This window comes from Papio anubis, chromosome 4 (assembly GCF_008728515.1).
Source record: "Papio anubis isolate 15944 chromosome 4, Panubis1.0, whole genome shotgun sequence".
NCBI lineage: Eukaryota > Metazoa > Chordata > Mammalia > Primates > Cercopithecidae > Papio > Papio anubis.
In genome coordinates, this window is record NC_044979.1 from 144,013,876 (window position 1) to 144,034,832 (window position 20,957).

Genomic DNA, 20,957 nt, shown 5'->3' on the forward strand with positions numbered 1-20,957 from the left:
AATTCGCTTGAATCCAGAGGTGAAAGTTGTAAGGAGCCGAGGTTGTGCCACTGCACTCCAGCCTGGCAGACGGAGCGAGACTCTGTCTCCAAAACAAACAAACAAACAAAAAAACAAACAAACAAAGAAAACCTCTAGCTTGGGATCGGCCTTCTCTTCTATTATTTTTCTTTTTAAAATAACTTTTAAAAACTAGATGTTGTCCGGGCGCGGTGGCTCACGCCTGTAATCCCAGCACTTTGGGAGGCCAAGGCGGGCAGATCACAAGGTCAGGAGTTCGAGACCATCTTGGCTAACACAGTGAAACCCCGTCTCTACTAAAAATACAAAAAATTAGCCAGGCGTGGTGGTGGGCGCCTGTAGTCCCAGCTACTGGGGAGGCTGAGGCAGGAGAATGGCGTGAACCCGGGAGGCGGAGCTTGCAGTGAGCCGAGATCCCGCCACTGCACTCCAGAGCGAGACTCCGCCTCAAAAAAAAAAAAAAAATAGATGTTGATGCTATGTTGCCAAGGCTGGCCTCAAACTCCTGGCCTCAAGTGATCCTCCCTCCATGACCTCCAAAAGTGCTGGGAATGTAGGTGTGAGCACTGCACCCAGCCTTGTTTTTTTCTACAAAACAAATGCAGGATTATCTTCCAGAGCTAATTAATATGTTCAAATAACCACAATCCCATTAAGGAAAAATGTCACTCGACAGCAAATAATCAATGCAGACCAATATGATCACACTTGCTGTGAAGGTGAGAAAAGTTCATCTTTATTACGTTTCCCCAAGAGACGCACTGCACCGTTCTCTTGAAAACGCACGGCCCATGTCCTCCTTTAGAACACACATCCTCTTTAAAGTAACATACAAACATGCCAATACAAGGTAAAAAATTACATCTGAATTCTCACATTTCAAACATACACTAAATATCAAATAAAAATTTACTTCTACAAGAATTTAGGGGAACTATCATGTAGCTATAAGTGTAATACATATATTAAGTATCATAGATAAAAAGAAGGCTCCTTTCAGCAGCGCAAGTAATAATAGATACAAAGATTTAAAGATAAAAGATTTAGCATAAAAAGAATTCTCTCTTAAAAAGGAAAACAAAATTGTGTTTATGTATCTATATCAGCTATAACACCCATCTCACAACTTTATAGGAACAATGCCTATTCAAAAATACCAGTATTTTCAAAATATTTTAAACAAATGTAGTAATAATTCTATGCCCATCTTTATCAAAATAAACCAATAAAATATATAGTCTATATTAGACATGTTAATATATATATCTAAGACATGTTAAAAATCACAACTGAATTCTGACAATTCAGTCATAAGTCTAAACAGCAAATAAAAAATTCTGTGATGAGAACTTAGGGGAACTACCAATAGCTATAAATAGAAGAGATTATTATGTAAGTATCATAGATAAAAAGTGTACTCGCCCCAGAGGTACATGTAATAATACAGAAAACAATTTAAAGATAATAAATGATTTAGGATAAAAAGGATTCTCTCTTAAAATGAAAATAAAGTTATCTTTATGTATATATAACAGCTATAACGCTCATCTAAAAATATACAGGAACTGCATGTTTTCAAAAGTACAACAATTTCCAAACTATTTGAAATAAACCTATTAATAATTCAGTGGCCCGCATTTTCCAAACAAACCAATAAAATGCATAGTGTGCATGAAGCTATCTGTTACGGTCTATGGCACTCATATTTCACAAAGAATTCTGTGCCAATCTGAGTGTCTGCCGTGTGCCTTCAAATGCTCCAGGACTGCGGCAGCCAAGTCCGTAGGAAACAGGACCTCCAGGTTCGGCCCCAGGGAGGTTGGAATTCAGCAATATCAAAAGGGAGGTGGTGCAGCAGGAAGGGGTGGAACCAGAAACACCCCTGGTTTCTCACTGTTCTCTATGGATTCCTAGAAGTAGCTCCCCCCATCCCCCCACCCCCCACCCCGGTCCTAAGAGGACAATGTGATCACTGTATTCAGCTCCTTCTAGAACAGTCCAGGTTCTTCTAGATGATCTGCACAAATGGCTGCTGTCCTCCTTCGTGGTGTCTCCCATTAGCATTGGAATAAAGTTCTTGCTGAAAATCCGCATCTCCCTGGGCCTGGTGTTCTGGAAGTGGGAGAGAGAAGTCACACTTCAGGGAGGCAGCTCTCTAGACAGGAAGGTTATTCACGTCCCACGTCAAGTCTAACTAGAGTTCAGAGCAATTGGGAAATGCAATTTTATCTCCTGACTTTCATTCTATACTCTGCTTCTGAACCATTGTGTTCAACTGTGATACTTAGACTTTGGTGACCCTGACTCCAAAACTCACTCAGTACACCCAAGGTTAGCCCCAGTGATCTTCATAGCAAGGACTTTGGGTGGGTCTGCCCAGGGAGTAGGGCACCCTCAGAGAATGTGGCTTTGGACCTCATCACAGCTGGGGCTTTTGTGTCACTTCAGAGCTAAACTTGTAACCATGCTAGATCCGTTTCTAATGTGACAACATCACGAACCACGAGTCCAGAAGCCTAATCCATCATCCTACCTCCTCATGATGAAGTCTCATGCTCTGCTCAACGTGGTCAGCTGCACAAGATGTAAACCAACGCTCCACTGAACCCTCAACCCAAATCGGTAACTCAAGTGCGTCAATCATAATGAAGCTCCCCGAACTCAGTATTTGTGATTATTTTTGAGTCAGGGTCTCACTCTGTCGCCCGGGCTGGAGTGCTGTGGCAGGATCAGGGCTCCCTGCAGCCCCGAGCTCCCAGGCTCTAGCGATCCTCCCGCCTCAGCCTCCTGAGTAGTTGGGAGTAGATATGCCTCCCACATCGCCTAGCTAATTTTTGTTATTTTTGTGGAGAGGGGATCTCGCCACGTTGCCCAGGCTTGAAGCTGGATCAAACAATTGGGTTCCTCAGATTTCTGAAATAGACCCCAGTAGTCTTCCTTTGCCCCAGAGGAAGCAGATGTACCTTCTCTCAGGCCGATGACCTCAGGCCTTCATGGTCCCTGGAGCTCTAAGAAAGGTGGCACGATCTCGCGCCCACACCCAGTGCTCTGGGTCGTAAGCCTGGATCTAGAAAAACAAACGCCCTTTGAGAAGATGGGGACTCGCCAGGATACCCCTCCCTCCCCTCATCCAGCCTCCAGCCCACCCGATTCCCCCCCATCTCCACCTCCCCATGCCCCACCCACCTCCTCTAACTCCTCCAGGGAAACCCAGGCCCTGAAGCGCATGGAACGGAAGAATTGGAACCGAAGCTTATGGAACAAGGCCTTCGGAGAGCGGGTCTTCCTGGCCCTCCAGCGCATGGAACGGAAGAACTGGAACCGACGCTTACGGAACCAGGGTATCTGAGAGCGGTTCTTCCTGTACAGGAAGTAGATGATGTTTTGTTTGGGGGTCTCGCTGTCCTCCTCCATGTCATTGGCCAGGTAGCTGGGGACAGAAATCAGGTTACTGCTTAGGGGCACCGCCAGGAGAGACCTCGGCTGAGGTCAGCTTCCCAGAGGAGGGCAGGGGACCGTCCTCCGCTCAGGACTGACACCCACCCTGCAGAGAGTCACGCCTTCCTCAGAGGGCTCTGCTGGACAGAGACCTGCTGAAGGGCGTCTCCCACTCCTTCAGGATGGAGACAAAAACCCAACTGGTGACCAAGAGTGGTGGCTTACGCTTAGAATCCCAGCACATTGGGAGGCCAAAGCAGGAGGATCACTTGAGGCCAGAAGTTTGAGATGGGGCTGGGCAACATAGCAAGACCCTCATCTCTATTAAAAATATAAAAAATATGCTGGACATGGTGGCTCATGCCTGTAATCCCAGCACTTTGGAAGGCTGAAGCAGGTGGATCGCTTGAGACCAGGAGTTTGAGACCAGCCTGGTCAACATGGAGAAACCCCATCTCTACTAAAAATACAAAAATCAGCCTGGTGCGATGGCACGCCCATTAGTCCTAGCTACTCAAGAGGCTGAAGCATAAGAATTGTGTGAACCCTTGGCCGGGCGCGGTGGCTCAAGCCTGTAATCCCAGCACTTTGGGAGGCCGAGATGGGCGGATCACGAGGTCAGGAGATCGAGACCATCCTGGCTAACACGGTGAAACCCCGTCTCTACTAAGAAATACAAAAAATAGCCGGGCGAGGTGGCAGCGCCTGTAGTCCCAGCTACTCGGGAGGCTGAGGCCGGAGAATGGCGTGAACCCGGGAGGCGGAGCTTGCAGTGAGCTGAGATCCGGCCACTGCACTCCAGCCTGGGCGACAGCGTGAGACTCCGTCTCAAAAAAAAAAAAAAAAAAAAAAGAATTGTGTGAACCCAGTAGGCAGAGGTTGCAGTGAGCCGAGATTGGGCCACTCCATTCCAGCCTGAGGGGCACAGCAACACTCTGTCTCAATAAGTAAATAAATAAATAAATAAATAAATAAACTGTCTAGGTGTGGTGGCACAGCTCTGTAGTCGGAGTTAATTAAGAGGCTGAGGTGGGAGGATCGCTTGAGTCCAGGATATAGAGGCTGCACTGAGCTATGATCTCAACACTGCACTCCAGCTTGGGGGACAGGGCAAGTCTGTCTCAAAAAAATAAAAGAAATTGGATACATTGATATTTTGCCAGGACCCTGCCTTCTACATTCATCTAGTCTAATGAGACTGGGAGAAATCAGGGCAGATGACCTAATCCCAATGTCACAGTATCATAGGATGTAACTGGAGAGCTACGGGCATGCCGAAGTTGGAAGATGAGGGAAGGCACGACAGAGGCTGTGGGGTGAACTGACTTCAAGGACTGTGTCCTTCCCTTCAGAACCACATGTGTGCGGGACACCCAGACAGAAAACACAAACACAAAGTCAGTGGAGGGCATTTGGAAGGAGCAGTGAAGCCAAGCCAGGAAACACCAAGATGGCGAGCCAGTGTGGTTGTAGAGATTGTAGAGAGGGGGGAATTGGCACTGTGGACCCTGGCCTTGATTTAGAAAGACATCAGCTAAGGCCGTTGTTCAGGTGGGCAGTGAGGGCGTTGTGCTTTGGAAAGATGCTCAGGCTGCACTAGGAAGCCCCCTGGCTTGGGGAGAGACTCCAGGAGACCCCGTCAGGGAGCATTTGACAGTGGATTCGAGTGATGCAGGGGGGACCTGAACTGTGGTCTCCATCATGGGAACCCGGAGGAGGTCGATGGCGTTTGCAGTTGATGTGGGAAGGAGAGAAAGAAGAATCAGAAAGGCTGCTTCTGGGGGAAGTGTCGTGTCCGCTCCTCCGCTCCTTTTGCCTTTTCTTCTCCCCTTAGGAGTGGTTTATGGTTCCTTTTGTTTTATTCTTTTATTTGTACATCGGCGTTGGAGTTTGTTTTTTTGGCTTTTTTTTTTTTTTTTGGGAAAAAGTCTCGCTCTGTCACCCAGGCTGGAGTGCAGTGGCTCAACCTTAGCTCACTGCAACCTCACCGTCCTGGGTTCAAGGGGTTCTCTTGCCTCAGCCTCCTGAGTAGCTGGGATTACAGGTGCACACCACCGTGCCTGGCTAATTTTTCTATTTTTAGTAGAGACAGGGTTTGGCCATGTTGGCCAGGCTGGTCTTAAACTCCTGACCTCAGGTGATCCGCCTGCCTTGGCCTCCCAAAATGTTGGGATTACAGGCGTGAGCCACCTCGCCCAGCCTGAGTTTGTTTTTAGAAACAACACTCTAAGAACAAGATAGTATAATCCTGTCTTTTTTGTACACAGAGTAAAGAGGACAAACAGGTGAAAGGATAAATGAAAGGCTGGAATCCCACTTCCCCCGCTGTCCCAGGGCATTGGATATTGATGGATAGGAGGAAGCAAACCACTCACAGAGCCAGGAAGAAATGAATGCGTTGGTACTGCCAGGAGAAGAGGCCGGCCCGGCTAAAATATGCTATGACCATAGCCAGGAGATACTGATGGAGAGAAAGGAACACAGAGAGGGAGAGGTCACATCTTGGAAGAGGAAGATTGTGGAGAGGGGGAATGAGGGTCTGGGGAAGGGCTGCACCTCAGAGAAGGGACCTCAGTATTGGGGTAGCTGTACTTATTTGGAAATGGCGGGTTGGAGGGATATTCGAAGGTTGGATGCAAATCTGAGAAGCCGGAGGAAGGGTTTTCGGTGATGCTCCCAGGATGGTGGACTCCAGATGGGATCTTTGGAGGGGGTGTGTCTAGGTGAGCTGGTGTCAGGAGGGTCTTTTGTGTGCTGGGCAGAGAAGTGTCCCAAAGAGCTGAGAGTAGAGGGGCCAGGAGCTCCAGGACTGCGGCCAGACTGTGACCCAGGGCTCAGATCCCAGAGGACCCGTAGGAGAGATGGGCTGTTCATTCACTTGGCAAGAGACCAGCAGAGTCCTGAGAGAGATGCTGACAAATCATAAAAAGACCAAGAACAGCTGGGAGTGGCGGCTCAAGCCTGTGATGCCGGTACTTTGAGAGGTGGAGACAGGAGGATCATGTGAGCCCAACAGTTCGAGAACAACCTGGGCAACATAGAGAGACCCTGTTTCTACAAAGATTTCAAAAATTCGTTGAGCATGGTGGCATGTGCTAGTCCCAGCTCCTCAGGAGACTGAGTAAAGACGATTGCTTGAGCCCAGGAATTAGAGGCTTCAGTGCACTGTGATCATGCCACTGCACTCCATCCTGGGGAGCAGAGCTGGACTCTCAGAAAAAAAAAATGTGTGGGTGCCAAGACTCAAGACTGTGGGAGCTGGTCGGGCACAGTGGCTGACGTCTGTAATCTCAGCACTTTGGGAGGCCAAGGTGGGTGGATCACCTGAGGTCAGGTGTTCAGGACCAACCTGGCCAACATGGCAAAACCCCGTCTCTACTAAAAACACAAAAATTAGCCAGGCGTGGTGGTTCACGTCTGTAATCCCAGCTGCTTGGAGGCTGAGGCAGGAGAATCGCTTGAACTCAGGAGCCGTCGGCTACAGTGAGTCAAGATCAAGACACTGCCCTCCAGCCTGGGAAACAGAGCAAGACTCTGTCTCTCTCTCTCTCTCTCTCTCTCTCTCTCTCACACACACACACACACACACACACACACATAAAGACTGTAGGAGTATCTGGTGGGAGGTGGTGGAGGGAGAACTGTGGGTTTGGAAGTGGTGCCCTCCCCCGGGCCGTGCATTAGAACAGGAGCACAGTTACATGGAGAACAACCTTACCTTGTCCGACACCCTCAGATCTTTGTCCCAGGCCAGAAATCTTTTAATGACAGGATCCTCTGTGATTAGAGAACAGATGTCAGTGTGAGAAGCAGGGCAGGGTTTCCGTGGGAGCAGCAGGGCAGCGAGGAGAAGTGTGCCTCCGGGGGGGAAGTCTCAGGATTGTGGCCACGGGTGAGGGGGATGGGAGAGGGGAGAATGACTTTCACTGGGCAAGGGAGAGAGGCTCCTGCTCTGAGACTCCCCTGGGAAGAGGCCGAAGGAGGCCCTGGGTGTGAGAATCTACAGGATGTAGGGCTGGGAATAAGCCAGGACACCCTCCCAGCAGACCCGGAGGGACCGCTGCAGAGTCATAAAGGAATTCCCATCATTTCCTCATGAGACAGTCACATCAGGGTGTGACCATGGCCTTGGTATCCCCCCACTATGGATGGAGACACTTAGGTTTAGAAAAGTTAGTAAGAGACATTGAATTTCAGAGGGCACAGCTGAAACCGCTGTCTTTGTTTATTGATTTTGTTTTTCTTTATTAGATTTTTATTTTTTTATTTATTAATTTATTAATAAATAATTTTAATCTCAAATAATAAATAATTTGAGAAAGAGTCTCACTCTGTGGGCCAGGCTGCAGTGCAGTGGCACGATCTCGGCTCACTGCAACCTCTGCCTCCCGGGTTTAAGCAATTCTCCTGTCTCAGCCTCCCGAGTAGCTGGGATTACAGGCATAAGCTACCATGCCCAGCCTTGGTTTTTCTTTTGAGACAGGGTTTTGCTCTGTCACCCAGGCTGGAGTGCAGTGGTGCAGTCATAGCTCATTACATCCTCAAAGTCCTGAGTTCAAGCAATCCTCTTGCCTCAGCCTCCCAACGTGCTGGGATCTCAGGCGTGAGCCACCACGCCTGGCCCGAAACCAAACTTTCTTTTTTTTTTTTTTTTTTTTTTGAGACGGAGTCTTGCTCTGTTGCCCAGGCTGGAGTGCGGTGGCGCAATCTCGGCTCACTGCAAGCTCCGCCTCCCGGGTTCACGCCATTCTCCTGCCTCAGCCTCCTGAGTAGCTGGGACTACAGGCGCCCGCCGCTGCGCCCGGCTAATTTTTTCTATTTTTAGTAGAGACGGGGTTTCACCATGGTCTCGATCTTCTGACCTTGTGATCCACCCGCCTCGGCCTCCCAAAGTGCTGGGATTACAGGCGTGAGCCACCGCGCCCGGCCAAAACCAAACTTTCTTATCCCACGCGCTGACCTTTAATCAAGTCTAGCCTAATCCTCTATCATCTCCTAAGCGTCCCTCATGAATGATCACTTCCGAGTCCTCCCGCATGGAGAGCTCACCCACTGGGGGCATATTTTTCCCATTGGAAAAGAGTGGTTATTGGAAGTTTCCTCTTTTTAGAAAGAACAGGATTGGAGGTGCTCTCTGGGGTGTCCTCCTACCAAGCAGCCTGTTGAAGGCCTCGTGGTGCTCGGGGAGCACGGGCGACACTCGCCGTCGCTTCAGCTTCATCTTGAGGCCACACAGCGTCTCCACCATCCAGGTCTCCTCAGGTTCAGGGGAGAGCTCCTTCTCTGGCTCCTCCTCAGACTGGTCCGACCACTCCCTCTTCCTTTTCCAGCAAAGGGACCTACATGAGGGTCTGGGATCTACCCCAAGGACTGAGTAAAGAAACCAGACCGCCATGTAATGCTTCTGCAATTGATCCCCTTAGACCCCGACCCCAAACCCCAAAGCACTCTCCATCCTCCCCAGCCTTGCAGACTGCTGGCTTCTCCAAGCCATCTTTCCTTCTGTCAGTCTCCTCTCCTGAGCCCCATGTGCTGCTCTGTCTCCTCCCCATTCTCCCATTTCTCTGTCCTCAGAAGACTTTGTCCTTCCCTGGTCCCTGGCTCTCTGAGTCCCTTCTTTTATTTATTTTTTTTTGAGACACAGTCTTGCTTTGTGGCCTAGGCTGGAGTGTAGTGGTGCGATCTCGGCTCACTGCAACCTCTGTCTCCCCAGTTCCAGTGATTCTCCTGCCTAAGCCTCCCAAGTAGCTGGGATTACAAGTGCCCGCCATAATGCCCAGCTCATTTTTGTACTTCTAGAAGAGACAAGGTTTCAACACGTTGGCCAGGCTGGTCTCAAACTCCTGGCCTCAAGTGATCCACCTGCCTTGGCCTCCCAGAGTGCTGGGATTACAGGTGTGAGCCACTACACCCTGCCTCAGTACCTCCATTCCTCCCACACACCCTCCTCACATGCTCCTTCTGGGCCCTTCCTTCTTCTTCTTCTCTTTTTTTTTTTTAGACAGGTTCTCACTCTATCACCCAGACTGGAGTTCAGGGATGCTATCTTGGCTCAAAGCAACCTCCGCCTCCCGGGTTCAAGTGATTCTCCTGTCTCAGCCTCCCGAGTAGCTGGGATTACAGGCGTGCACCATCACGCCTGGCTAATTTTTGTATTGTTAGTATAAGTGAGGTTTCGCTATATTGGTCTGGTTGGTCTCAAACAACTGACCTCAAGTGATCCACCCATCTCGGCCTCCCAAAGTACTGGGATTACAGGCATGAGCTACCACACCTGGGCTTTGTTTTTCTTTGGACACAGGGTTTTGCTCGGTTACCCAGGCTGGAGTGTAGTGGTACAGTCATAGCTCACTGCAGCCTCAAAGTCCTGAGTTCAAGGAGTCCCCTTGACTCAGCCTCCCAATGTGCTGGTATCTCAGGCGTGAGCCACAGCGCCTGACCTGAAACCAAGCTTTTTTTTTTTCTTCCTTTTTTTTTTGAGACGGAGTCTCGCTCTGTCTCCCAGGCTGGAGTGCAGTGGTACGATCTCGGCTCACTGCAAGCTCTGCCTCCCGGGTTCACGCCATTCTCCTGCCTCAGCCTCCCGAGTAGCTGGGACTACAGGCGCCTGCCACCAGGCCTGGCTAATTTTTTGTATTTTTAGTAGAGATGGATTTCACTGTGTTAGCCAGGATGGTCTTGATCTCCTGACCTTGTGATCCGTCTGCCTCGGCCTCCCAAAGAGCTGGGATTACAGGCGTGAACCACGGTGCCCAGCTGAAACCAAGCTTTCTTATCCCAAGCGCCCACCTTTATCAAGTCTAGCTAATCCTCTATCGTCTCCTAAGCGTCCCTCATGAATGATCACTTCCGAGTCCTCCCGCATGGAGAGCTCACCCACTAGGGGCATATTTTTCCCATTGGAAAAGAGTGGTTATTGGAAGTTTCCTCTTTTTTAGAAGAACAGGATTGGAGGTGCTGTCTGGGGTATCCTCCTACCAAGCTGGCTGTTGAAGGCCTTGTGGTGCTCAGGGAGCACGGGCGACACTCGCCGTTGCTTCAGCTTCATCTTGAGACCACACAGCGTCTCCACCACCCAGGTCTCCTCAGGCTCCGGGGAGAGCGCCTTCTCTGGCTCCTCCTCAGACTGGTCCGACCACTCCCTCTTCCTTTTCCAGCAAAGGGACCTACATGAGGGGCTGGGATCTACCCCAGGGGCTGAGTAAAGAAACCAGACCGCCGTGTAATGCTTCTGCAATTGATCACCTTAGACCCCGACCCCAAACCCCAAACCACTCTCCATCCTCCCCAGCCTTGCAGACTGCTGGCTTCTCCAAGCCATCTTTCCTTCTGTCTGTCTTATCTGCTAAGCCCCATGTGCCGCTCCTTCTCCTCCCCATTCTTCCGTTTCTCTGTCCTCAGAACACATCCTCATGTTCTTCCCTAGTCCCTGGCTCTCTGAGGCCCTCCTTTTTTTTGTTTCGAGACAGAATCTTGCTTTGTCGCCGAGGCTGGAGTGTAGTGGTGCAATCTCAGCTCACTGCAACATCCATCCCCCGGATTCCGGTTATTCTCCTGCCTCAGCCTCTCTGGTAGCTGGGATTACAGGTGCCTGCCATAATGCCCAGCTCAATTTTGTATTTTTAGTAGAGACGGGGTTTCACCATCTTGGCCAGGCTGATCTCAAACTCCTGGCCTCAAGTGATCCTCCTGCCTTGGCCTCCCAAAGTGCTGGGATTACAGGTGTTAGCCACTGCACCTGGCCTGAGTTTCTCCATTCTTCCCACACACCCTCCTCAGGTTCTCCTTCCTGACCTCTGACCCTTTTTTTTTTTTTTTTTTTTTTTGAGACAGCGTCTCACTCTTTCACACAGACCGGAGTGCAGTAGCGCGATCTCGGCTCACTACAACCTCTTCCTCCCAGGCTCAAGCGATTCTCTTGTCTCAACCTTCCAAGTAGCTGGGATTAGAGGCACGCACCATTACCACCTGGCTAATTTTTGTACTTTTAGTAGAGATGGGGTTTCACCATGTTGGCCAGGCTGGTCTTGAACTCCTGACCTCAGGTGATCTGCCCGCCTTGGCCTCCCAAAGTGTTGGGGTTACAGGCGCGAGCCACCGCACCCAGCTCCCTTCCTTCGAGTTAGTCAATCCTGTCCCACCTCTTCTTCCTCCAGTCCCCTCACCTGATGGTCCCGACACTTCATCATCCACCACCTCCTGGAGGGAGTACTCCGAGGTGTTCGGCTGGGGGCTCTCCTCCTTATCCTCGGGGAGCAGGGTTGTGATCTTTCCCAAAATCTGTTCCATTCCACGGAACCTAGTCTCTGTTCTGTTCATACCTCTTCTTCTGGACTCTGTTAGGAGCCAGCAGTGTGTTATGAATTCTCTAGGCTAGAGAAGTCAGAGGCTAACAGCCTGAGAGAAGATGCTGTTGTTCACCAGCTTCCAGGCCGACGGAGTCCGGGTCCCCAATCAGGGAAGGCTGGGAATCTCTGATGTCATTGGCCATTCCAACCTGGCAAACCAGTTTGAAATAAAACACATGTAACTAGGCTGATCTCTTGTCCCGAGATGCTGAGTGAATGGTATCTCTGCCACTGTCCCATCTCAGACCACTGTCCACAAGCATCTTCAGTGTCTCCCAGATCCCTCTGTTCCCTGTCCCAGCAGAGGCTGTGTCCTCTCCACTCAAAGCCTGAGTATGGTGGGTTCCTTCTCTGTACATGTCCATTTCAGAGTCCAGTGTGGTGGGAGAGGGAACAGGGTGGGAAAGAACTAGGGTAAGCAGTCAGGCCGAAACCTTTACAAGAGAGTGAGATGACTGCACAAGAGATCCCAGGAACACTGACTGATGAAAAGTCACACAGAGCGCCTCAGTTTGGCAGAGTTTCGCTTCTAATGTTCACTGACATTCACTGTCCTGAGATTCTGCACTGGGGTACACACGCCCTCTGCCTCTAAGAGACATTTTGAAGTCTGGAAAACCACAGGAATCTGCCCATGAGCTCTATTACTTTCACTGGTGTCCCAATTTCAGTGGAGTCCATGGATTCGCCTAAAGCCAGCCCTTCCAGTTCGGCTAAGAAATTCTAGTTTATATCAAGTTTGTATCATATGTATTGCTCTGAACTCAGGAATTTCCCCACCGCTTATGGATTCTATGAATAAAATATCGTGATGCATTGCAAAAGACTAAATCTAAAAAATCTCAGCTGTGTGCAGTGGCTCGGTGGCTTGTAATCCCAGCACTTTGGGTGGCTAAGGGATGAAGACTGCCTGAGGCCAGCAGTTCAAGACCAGTGTGAAAACATAGCAAGACCCTATCTCTAAAAAACAAACCAAACCAAATTAGCCAGGTGGTGGCTGGAAACCCAAAGCCAACTACTTGGAAACCCATGTGATAGGAAGATGGTTTTGAGCCCAGGAGCTGCAGTGAGCCATGATCTGGCCCCTCCACACTCCAGTCTGGGCAACACACAGCATGCCAGTCAAAAATTTTTTTTTTGAGACGGAGTCTCGCTTTCTGCCACCCGGTTGGGAGTGCAGTGGCCGGATCTCAGCTCACTGCAAGCTCCGGGCCCTGGTTTCGCCATTCTCCTGCCTCAGCCTCCCGAGTAGCTGGGATCATGGCTCAGCCACCTCACCGGCTAGTTTTTGTATTTTTTAGTAGAGACGGGGTTTCAGTAGCACCAGGATGGTCTCATCTCCTGATCTTGATCCGCCTGCCTCTGCCTCCTCCCAAAGTGCTGGGATTACAGGCTTGAGCCACACCGCCTAAAAAATTTTTTTGATAAAATAAAGAGTTGCATGACATTCAGAGACCATCCCCAAAACTCAGGTCTTGGCCAGCCTCAGGAGCCACTTCAATCCCAAAAGCACTTTGGGAAGCCAAAGTGGGTGGATTACTTGAGGTCAGGAGTTTGAGACCAGCCTGGCCAACATGGTGAAACCCCGCCTCTACTACAAAATGCGCCACAAAAATTCATTTTCAGGCATGGTGGCGGGTGCCTGTACTCCCAGCTACTTGGGAGCAGGGCTGGAGAATCACTTGAACTCAGGGTGCTGGAGGGGTTGCAGCCAGCCGCGACCCACTACATTGCACCTCGCAGCCTGGGCAACAAGAGCAAAACTGGCCTGAAAAAAAAAGAAGCTGTGTGAGTGAGTCCCACACGGCTTCCTACGGGCTGGCAATTCTCCTGGGAGTCTCTAGTCATGGAAAGGCAATAAACTGAACGAGGAAGCAGATCCCAGTGCTGTGGAAGTCCCATCGCTAGGAAGCTCTGCTTTTCTAGAGTTCAAATTTGCATTCATGACCCTTTAAACCGGCCAGAGCTGGGTGGGTCTTTCTACAACAAAACAGTTTGCTGTCTCTCCTCCTAGCGTTAAAAGGCTTTCAAAGATTAGAAGATTCCAATGTTCTGACCCCATTAAAATTTTGTAAGAATGAAAAGCTCTGATTTAACTCCATCTCAAGCCTGGTTTGCATATTCCTCTTCTGGCCACCTTGTCTAGACACACTACACTGAGGCAGTGCCCATCTTACTTGATGTTGACACATTGTCAAAAATGGGCAAACCTAGGCACGGTGGCACATGCCTGTAATCCTACCACTTTAAGAAGCCGGTGGCAGACAGATCACCAGAGGTCAGAAGCCGAGACCAGCCTGGCCAACATGTTGAACCAGCCTCTACTAAAAAATACAGAAAATTAGCCGGGTGTGGGGTGCACATCTGTAATCCCAGCTACTTGGGAGGCTGAGGAGAGAATCACTGAACCTGAAGGCAGAGTTGCAGTGAGCTGAGATTATGTTATTGTATTCCAGCCTGGAGTGACAGGAGCTTGTGACACCATCTCAAAAAAAAAGGCCGGGCGCAGGCTCAAGCCTGTAATCCCAGCACTTTGGGAGGCCGAGACGGGCGGATCACGGGTCAGGAGATTCAGACCATCCTGGCTAACACGGTGAAAACCCTGCCTCTACTAAAAAGTACAAAAACTAGCTGGCAAGGTGGCGGCTTCTGTAGTCCCAGCTACTCCGAGGCTGAGGCAGGAATGGCTGTGAAACCCGGGAGGCGGAGCTTGCAGTGAACTGAGATCCGGCCACCACAGTCCAGCCTGGGTGATGTGAGCCAGATCATGCCTCTAAAAAGACTAGCCCAGATTTGGTCTGATACATTCAAAAAAAAGCAAAACAGCCACCTCTGACCTTTTCTTTTTCCTGCAATGATGCAGTTTCATACAACAATGGCTGTAGGTATGCTGTCAAAATATCATTCAGGTGTCAGAAGGGCTTCCCTGGCCGGACACAAGTGGTCACTCCTGTAATCCCAAATACTTTGGTTGGCCAAGGTGGGAGGACGACAAGTGCCAGGGAGTTCAAGGCTGCAGTGAGCTGTGATCCCACCACTGCATTCCAGGCTGGGCATCAGGAGTGAGGCCTGTCTCTAAAACTCCTTTGCTCCCCAAAAGGATTTGCAAATACCAGCCTTCGGGATGACACTAAGGAACATTAAGATGCAGGATGCTGGGACCTGTTCCCTATTGATTGTAGTTCAGAAACTGAGGTGGGGCCTGATTTAACTCCCTCACTGGAATCCATTCAGGTTTGGAACTTTCTTGGTTGACAGTGGAAGAGAGATCATAAAGCAAAGTCGCTGTGGACTGAAAATGAGCAGACAAGGTTTCTGAGCCGCGGGTGAATATGATTTGGGCCCCACTTGGGAGGGCTGTGGCCAGGCCTTGAGTCCTCGGCCAGTGGGACCTTCTGAAACAGCCTCCAAGCCGCCCCCGCCTTTGCTGTTGGATGACCCTCCAGCTGCTTTGGTGTCGATGGGGAGGTCACCTGCAGCGGAAGTTCAGCCCAGCCCAGCAGCCTCCCCGCACCTGACGGGGCTCTGGTCATGCTGCCGTCTCTGCGGTTCTCTGCGGAGTCATGGTTTCTGTACCTTGAAGAGAACTTCACCTTCTGGGACCCAGAAACCCTGGAAACCCTGAGGAAAAAAGCGAATGAAATTACTGAAGACAACTCTGTGTCGGGGAGATGGAAAAGAGGCTCTTTGGGTTTTTTTAATTTTTTTTTTATCTTTTTATTTTATTGAGACAGAGTCTCGCTCTTGTCATCCAGAGTGGATTGTAATGGCTCAATCTCGGCTCACTGCAACCTCTGCCTCCCACGTTCAAGCGGTTCTCGTGCCTCAGCCTCCAGAGCAGCTGGGACAATAGGCGCAAACCACCATGCCCAGCTAAGTTTTGTACTTGTAGTACAGATGGGGTTTCGCCATGTTGCCCGGGCTGGTCTCGAACTCCTGGTCTCAAGCAATCCGCCTGCCTTGTCCTCCCAAAGTGCTAGGACTACAGGTACGAGCCGCCGTGCCCAGCCCTCACTGTATGGATTTTCTAAAAAAAAAAAAATAAATTTATCTTATTTGGCCAAAAGGTAAATTAACCTTTTCTCCTCTCCTTTTTTTTTTTTTTCTTTTTTTGAGATGGAGTCTTGCTCAGTCACCCAGGTTGGAGTGCAGTGGTGTGATCTTGGTTCACTGCAACCTCTGCCTCCTGGGTTCGCACTGTTATCCTGCTTCAGCCTCCTGAGTACCTGGAACTACAGGTGCCCGCCACCATGCCCCGCTAATTTTTTTTTTTTTTTGTATTTTTTTTTTTTTTAGACGGAGTCTCGCTGTGTCGCCCGGGCTGGAGTGCAGTGGCCGGATCTCAGCTCACTGCAAGCTCCGCCTCCTGGGTTTACACCATTCTCCTGCCTCAGCTTCCCCAGTAGCTGGGACTACAGGCGCCCGCCAACTCACCCGGCTAGTTTTTTGTATTTTTTAGTAGAGACGGCGTTCACCGTGTTAGCCAGGATGGTCTCGATCACCTGACCTCGTGATCCGCCCGTTTCGGCCTCCCAAAGTGCTGGGATTACAGGCTTGAGCCTGGCCTTTTTTTTTGTATTTCTAGTAAAGATGGGGTTTCACTGTGTTAGTCAGGATGGTCTCCATCTCCTGACTTCATGATCCACCCGCCTCGGCCTCCCAAAGTGCTGGGAATACAGGCGTAAGCCACCGTGCCTGGCCTCTCCTCTCCTTTTTAAAGAGTATTTCCTTGATAAACCTTGTAATATAAATAATTTTTGTGCCTTTGATATGTATCTAAATCTTTTAAAAAGGTAAATGAACTTCTTGCCAACATTGCAACCCAGTTACAACCCAGGAATTTTTTTTTTTTTTTTTTTTGAGTCATAATCTCGCCTGTCACCCAGGCTGGAGTGCAGTGGTAAGATCTTGGCTCACTGCAACCTCCACTTCCCGGGTTCAAGCAATTCTCCCATCTCAACCTCCTGAGTAGCTGAGACTACAGGCACCTGCCACCATGCCTGGCTAATTTTTGTATTTTTATTAGAGACAGGGTTTTACCTTGTTGGTCTGGCTGATCTTGAACTCCTGACCTCAGGTGATCTACCTGCCTTGGCCTCTCAAAGTGCTGGGATTACAGGCCTGAGCCATGGCGCCCGGCCACAACCCAGGAATTTTTTTTTCTTAAGAGCCTGAGAGTCTTGTCTTTGAAATGTAAACCTCGAGGAAGATAGTGTCCCTATCCTCCTGTTGCCCAGGGAGTTTAGCCTAGGCACCTTGAGCTGTTACTACCTGCTCATCAAGGAGATATGAGAAGTTTTATTTTTTCATCAGATACAGGTAATTAACTAGCATGGATGGCCACCTTGATTTCCAGGTGAATTTAGAATGAGCGTTTAAAAATGCATAGCAGGCCAGGCACAGTGGCTCACACCTGTAATCCCAGCACGTTGTGAGAGGCTGAGACGGGCGAATCACTTGAAACCACACAGAAATCGAAAGAAGGAGTTTGAGTCCAGCCTAGCCAATATGGTGAAACTCTGTCTCTACTAAAATACCAGTATTAACTGGGCATGATGGCACATGTCTGTAATTCTAGCTACTCGGGAGGCGTAGGCACGATAATCACTTGAACCCAGGAGATGGATGTTACAGTGAGCCAAGATCACACCACTACACTCCAGCCTGGATGACAGAATGAGACCCTGTCTCAAAAAAAAAAAAAAAAAAAAAAAAATTGCATAGCGAGTCCTTTTACATGCGGATGAGTTACTGTTTATCTTGAGAGCATGTATGCAATGGATTGTATCTGCCGGGCTATATAAAAAGGAGGCTTTGGCCAGGCGCCATGGCTCACGCCTATAATTTCAGCACTTTGGGAGGCCTAGGCGGGCGAATTACAAGGTCAGGATTTCGAGGCCATCCTAGCTAGCATGACAAGACCCTGTCTCTACTAAAAATACAAAAAATTAGCCAGGTGTGTGGCACGCGCCTGTATTCCCAGTTACTTGGGAGGCTGAGGCAGGAGAATCACTTTAACGGGGGAGGCAGAGGTTGCAGTGAGCTGAGATTGTACCACTGCACTCCAGCCTGGGCAACAGAGTCAGACTCTGTATCAAAAAAAAAAGGAGGCTTTATTTCTCTTTGCATTTCATTAATGGATCACCTGTGATGGGCATCACAGTCTGGTTTAATGTTTATTCAATAATAAAATTGTTTTCTTTATTTTCTGAATTTGTGGAGAGACTATTCTAGGTTAACAGAAGAATTGATTGATTGATTGATTGATTGATGGAGTCTAGCTCTGTCGCCAGGCTGGAGTGTAGTGGTGTGATCTTGGCTCACTGCAATCTCTGCCTCTCGGGTTCAAGTGATTCCCCTGCCTCAGCCTCCCAAGTAGCTGGGACTACAGGGGCACACCAACACACCCAGCTAATTTTTTGTGTTTTAGTAGAGACGGGGTTTCACCATGTTGGCCAGGATGCTCTTGATCTCCTGACCTCATGATCCGCCCGCCTCGGCCTCCCAAAGTGCCGGGATTACAGGCATAAGCCGCTGTGCCTGGCCTCAGAAGAATTTATTTTTAGTCTTTTCCTTACCAGTTTTTATGAAACAACTGGGCAAGAACACTGTTAGATTTCACCAAAAAATTGTGATGAATCATTGTCCTTATGATCCCATTTTTGAAAATTGACATTTTAATTGTAAACCAAAAATAAAATTCTAACCCCAACTGACTGACCGGACTCCGCTGTTCGCCAACAGGATCCAAAATAAACATGAAAAACTAATTCAGGTCATGACGGGAAGGAGAGGGTCAGACATACCTTGTCATACTCTCCTCCCGTCAGAGTTTAGGCACAGCTGACCAACATTAGCATTAGAATACAGGTCATAAGACTGACAAAACAGGCTGTTTGTATCAGTAAGATACCCAACTCCAACAGACTCTGATATAGCACCACATGACAGATAGCAGTCCCTGAAGGAAATCATAGTATTTTACCCTATAATATATTTTCTTTGACACACTTTAAGATAGTCCTGCAAAACCATCTCTTCGGGGGAAATTTGCATTCTGTAGAGAATCTCCTTCCCTTACAGAAAAGACTCCAGGTCTCTTCTGGAGAGTCTGACACCTTTTAAGATCCAATAAGAGATATTTATCATCTATTCTCTCTGAAGCCTGTTCTGAGGCTTCACCTACATAACAAGAACCTTGGTTTCCACAATCCTCATTATCTTAACTCAAGCTTTTCTTTTCTCTTTTCTTTTCCTCCTTCTTTTCTCTTCCTTCCTTCCTTCCTTCCTCTCTTTCTCTCTCTCTTTCTTTCTTTTCTTCTCTGTTGCCCAAGCTGGAGTGCAGTGGCACAATCATGGCTCACTGTAGCCTCAACTTCCCAGGCTCAAGCCATCCTCCCATCTGAGCCTCCTGACTAGCTGGGACTACAGGAAGGCACCACCAGACCTGGATAATTTTTTTTTTGTAGAGGTGGGGGTCTTGCTCTGTTGCCCAGGCTGTCCTTGAACTCGTGGCCTCAAGGGATCCTCCCAGCTCCCCCTCCCAAAATGCTGGGATTACAGGTATGAGCCACTGCAATGGCCCATTTCTTTATGTAGTCTTCCACCGTGTTAGCCAGGATGGTCTCGAACTCCTGACCTCGTGATCCGCCCGTCTCGGCCTCCCAAAGTGCTGGGATTACAGGCTTGAGCCACCGCGCCCGGCCCTAGTTTTCTTAATAGAAGATTGTTAGGTGCAGCAATAACCAAATTCAGTTAGATAATTTAGAAACAAAGCCATATTTTATACACATTCCTTTCTGAGAGCTCACATACTCAATTCCTATGGCTTTTAAAATTTTAAGCAGTTTAAAGAGACAATAAGGAAATGTGGGCGGATGCAGTGACTCACACCTGTAATCCCAGCACTTTGAGGGACTAGGGCAAGAGTATCCCTTGAGACCAGGAGTTAGAGACCAGCCTAGGCAACATAGGGAGACCCTGACTCTACAAAAAATACAAAAGTAGCCACACATGCTGGGATGCACCTGTGGTCCTAACTACTCAGGAGGCTGAGGTGGGAGGAGATGGAGCCCAGGAGGTCGAGGCTGCAGTGAGCTGTGAATGCAACACTGCACTCCAGCCTGGGTGGTAGATTGAGACCCTGTCTCAACAAACCACAAAAAGCACTAGCCGTATGATGGGATTTTTTTTTTCTTTTTGCATGTTGTATTTGATGATGGCAGACTGTTTGTAAAAGGAGTCATGTTACCCATGAAAGTCTAACTCATCTAATTACTACCTGATTATCTTAGAGTTACAAAGTTATAAGTGCATGCTTCCCCATCACTCTTGTGTGTGTGTGTGTGTGTGTGTGTGTGTTGAGACAGTGTCTCTCACCCAGTCTGGAGTGGAGCAGTGTGGTTTCGGCTCACTGCAACCTCTACCTTCCAGATTCAAAGGATTCTAGTGCCTCAGCCTCCTGAGTAGATGGGACTACTGGCATGTGACACTACGCCTGGCTAATTATTTTGTTATTTTTAAGTAGAGAGGGGATTTCGCCATGTTGGCCGAGGCAGGCTGATCACTTGAGGCCAGAATTCGAGACCAGCCTGGCCAACATGGCGAAACCCTCTATCACTCTTTTAGGCCCTTCTGAGTGTTTGCAGGCTGAGTGTTCACAGGGTGTTAGCCTATTGAGCTTTCTTTCGTGGTTCTTACGCAGGAGATTCCTGCCTTTGCAAGCCAGAGCACTTATGACTTCAATGACCTGCTTCTCCTCCTCTAGGTCTACCAGCCACAGTCTCTGCACGTTTCCAAGAGCAGCAGAAAATGAACACATTGCAGGTGAGTTTTCCTGCTTGTGTATATGTTCCGCTACTTTATTTTATGATGCATTTTCAGAGGTTTGTAAGAATTCATACTTTATTTTCCTTTTTTTTTTTTTGAGATAGGGTCTTGCCTGGTCACCCAGGCTGGAGTGTAGAGACGGATCACAACTCACTGCAGCCTCACCCTCCTGGCTCACGATCCTCCTGCCTCAGCCTCCCGCTGTGAGGCTGGGACTACAGGCTAGCTGCCACACCCGCGAGCGGCGGCACGAAAACGCGAAAGTTGCCGATAAATGCGAAAACGGTTAAACACCCAAATTTGAACTGAACAGCAATACCG

General features: G+C 49.1%; 1 protein-coding gene across 1 annotated transcript; it reads right to left on the bottom strand.

Moving 5' to 3' along the window:
• Positions 1-733: 733 nt before the first annotated feature.
• Positions 734-11,799, bottom strand: LOC101010677 (putative speedy protein E16). Its single transcript, XM_021935649.2, has 8 exons — positions 11,625-11,799; positions 10,438-10,656; positions 8,611-8,829; positions 7,178-7,236; positions 5,835-5,920; positions 3,208-3,451; positions 2,985-3,088; positions 734-2,133 (listed from the first exon to the last, which is right to left on the bottom strand). Exons 1-7 carry the CDS (start codon positions 11,776-11,778, stop codon positions 3,005-3,007), a joined length of 1,065 nt encoding a protein of 354 aa, XP_021791341.2. The 5' UTR covers positions 11,779-11,799; the 3' UTR covers positions 734-2,133; positions 2,985-3,004.
• Positions 11,800-20,957: the final 9,158 nt, after the last annotated feature.

What these genes read in the sequence shown, in the direction of transcription:
- LOC101010677 (XM_021935649.2), bottom strand. Translation starts at nt 11,778, where the DNA reads ATGAACAGAACAGAGACTAGGTTCCGTGGAATGGAACAGATTTTGGGA. An exon ending in ATCTGAGGGTGTCGGACAAG is followed by an intron (nt 5,921 to 7,177) that starts GTAAGGTTGTTC and finishes TCTCTCCATCAG; the next exon opens with TATCTCCTGGCTATGGTCAT. An exon ending in ATTCATTTCTTCCTGGCTCT is followed by an intron (nt 3,452 to 5,834) that starts GTGAGTGGTTTG and finishes TTCTGTCCCCAG; the next exon opens with CTACCTGGCCAATGACATGG.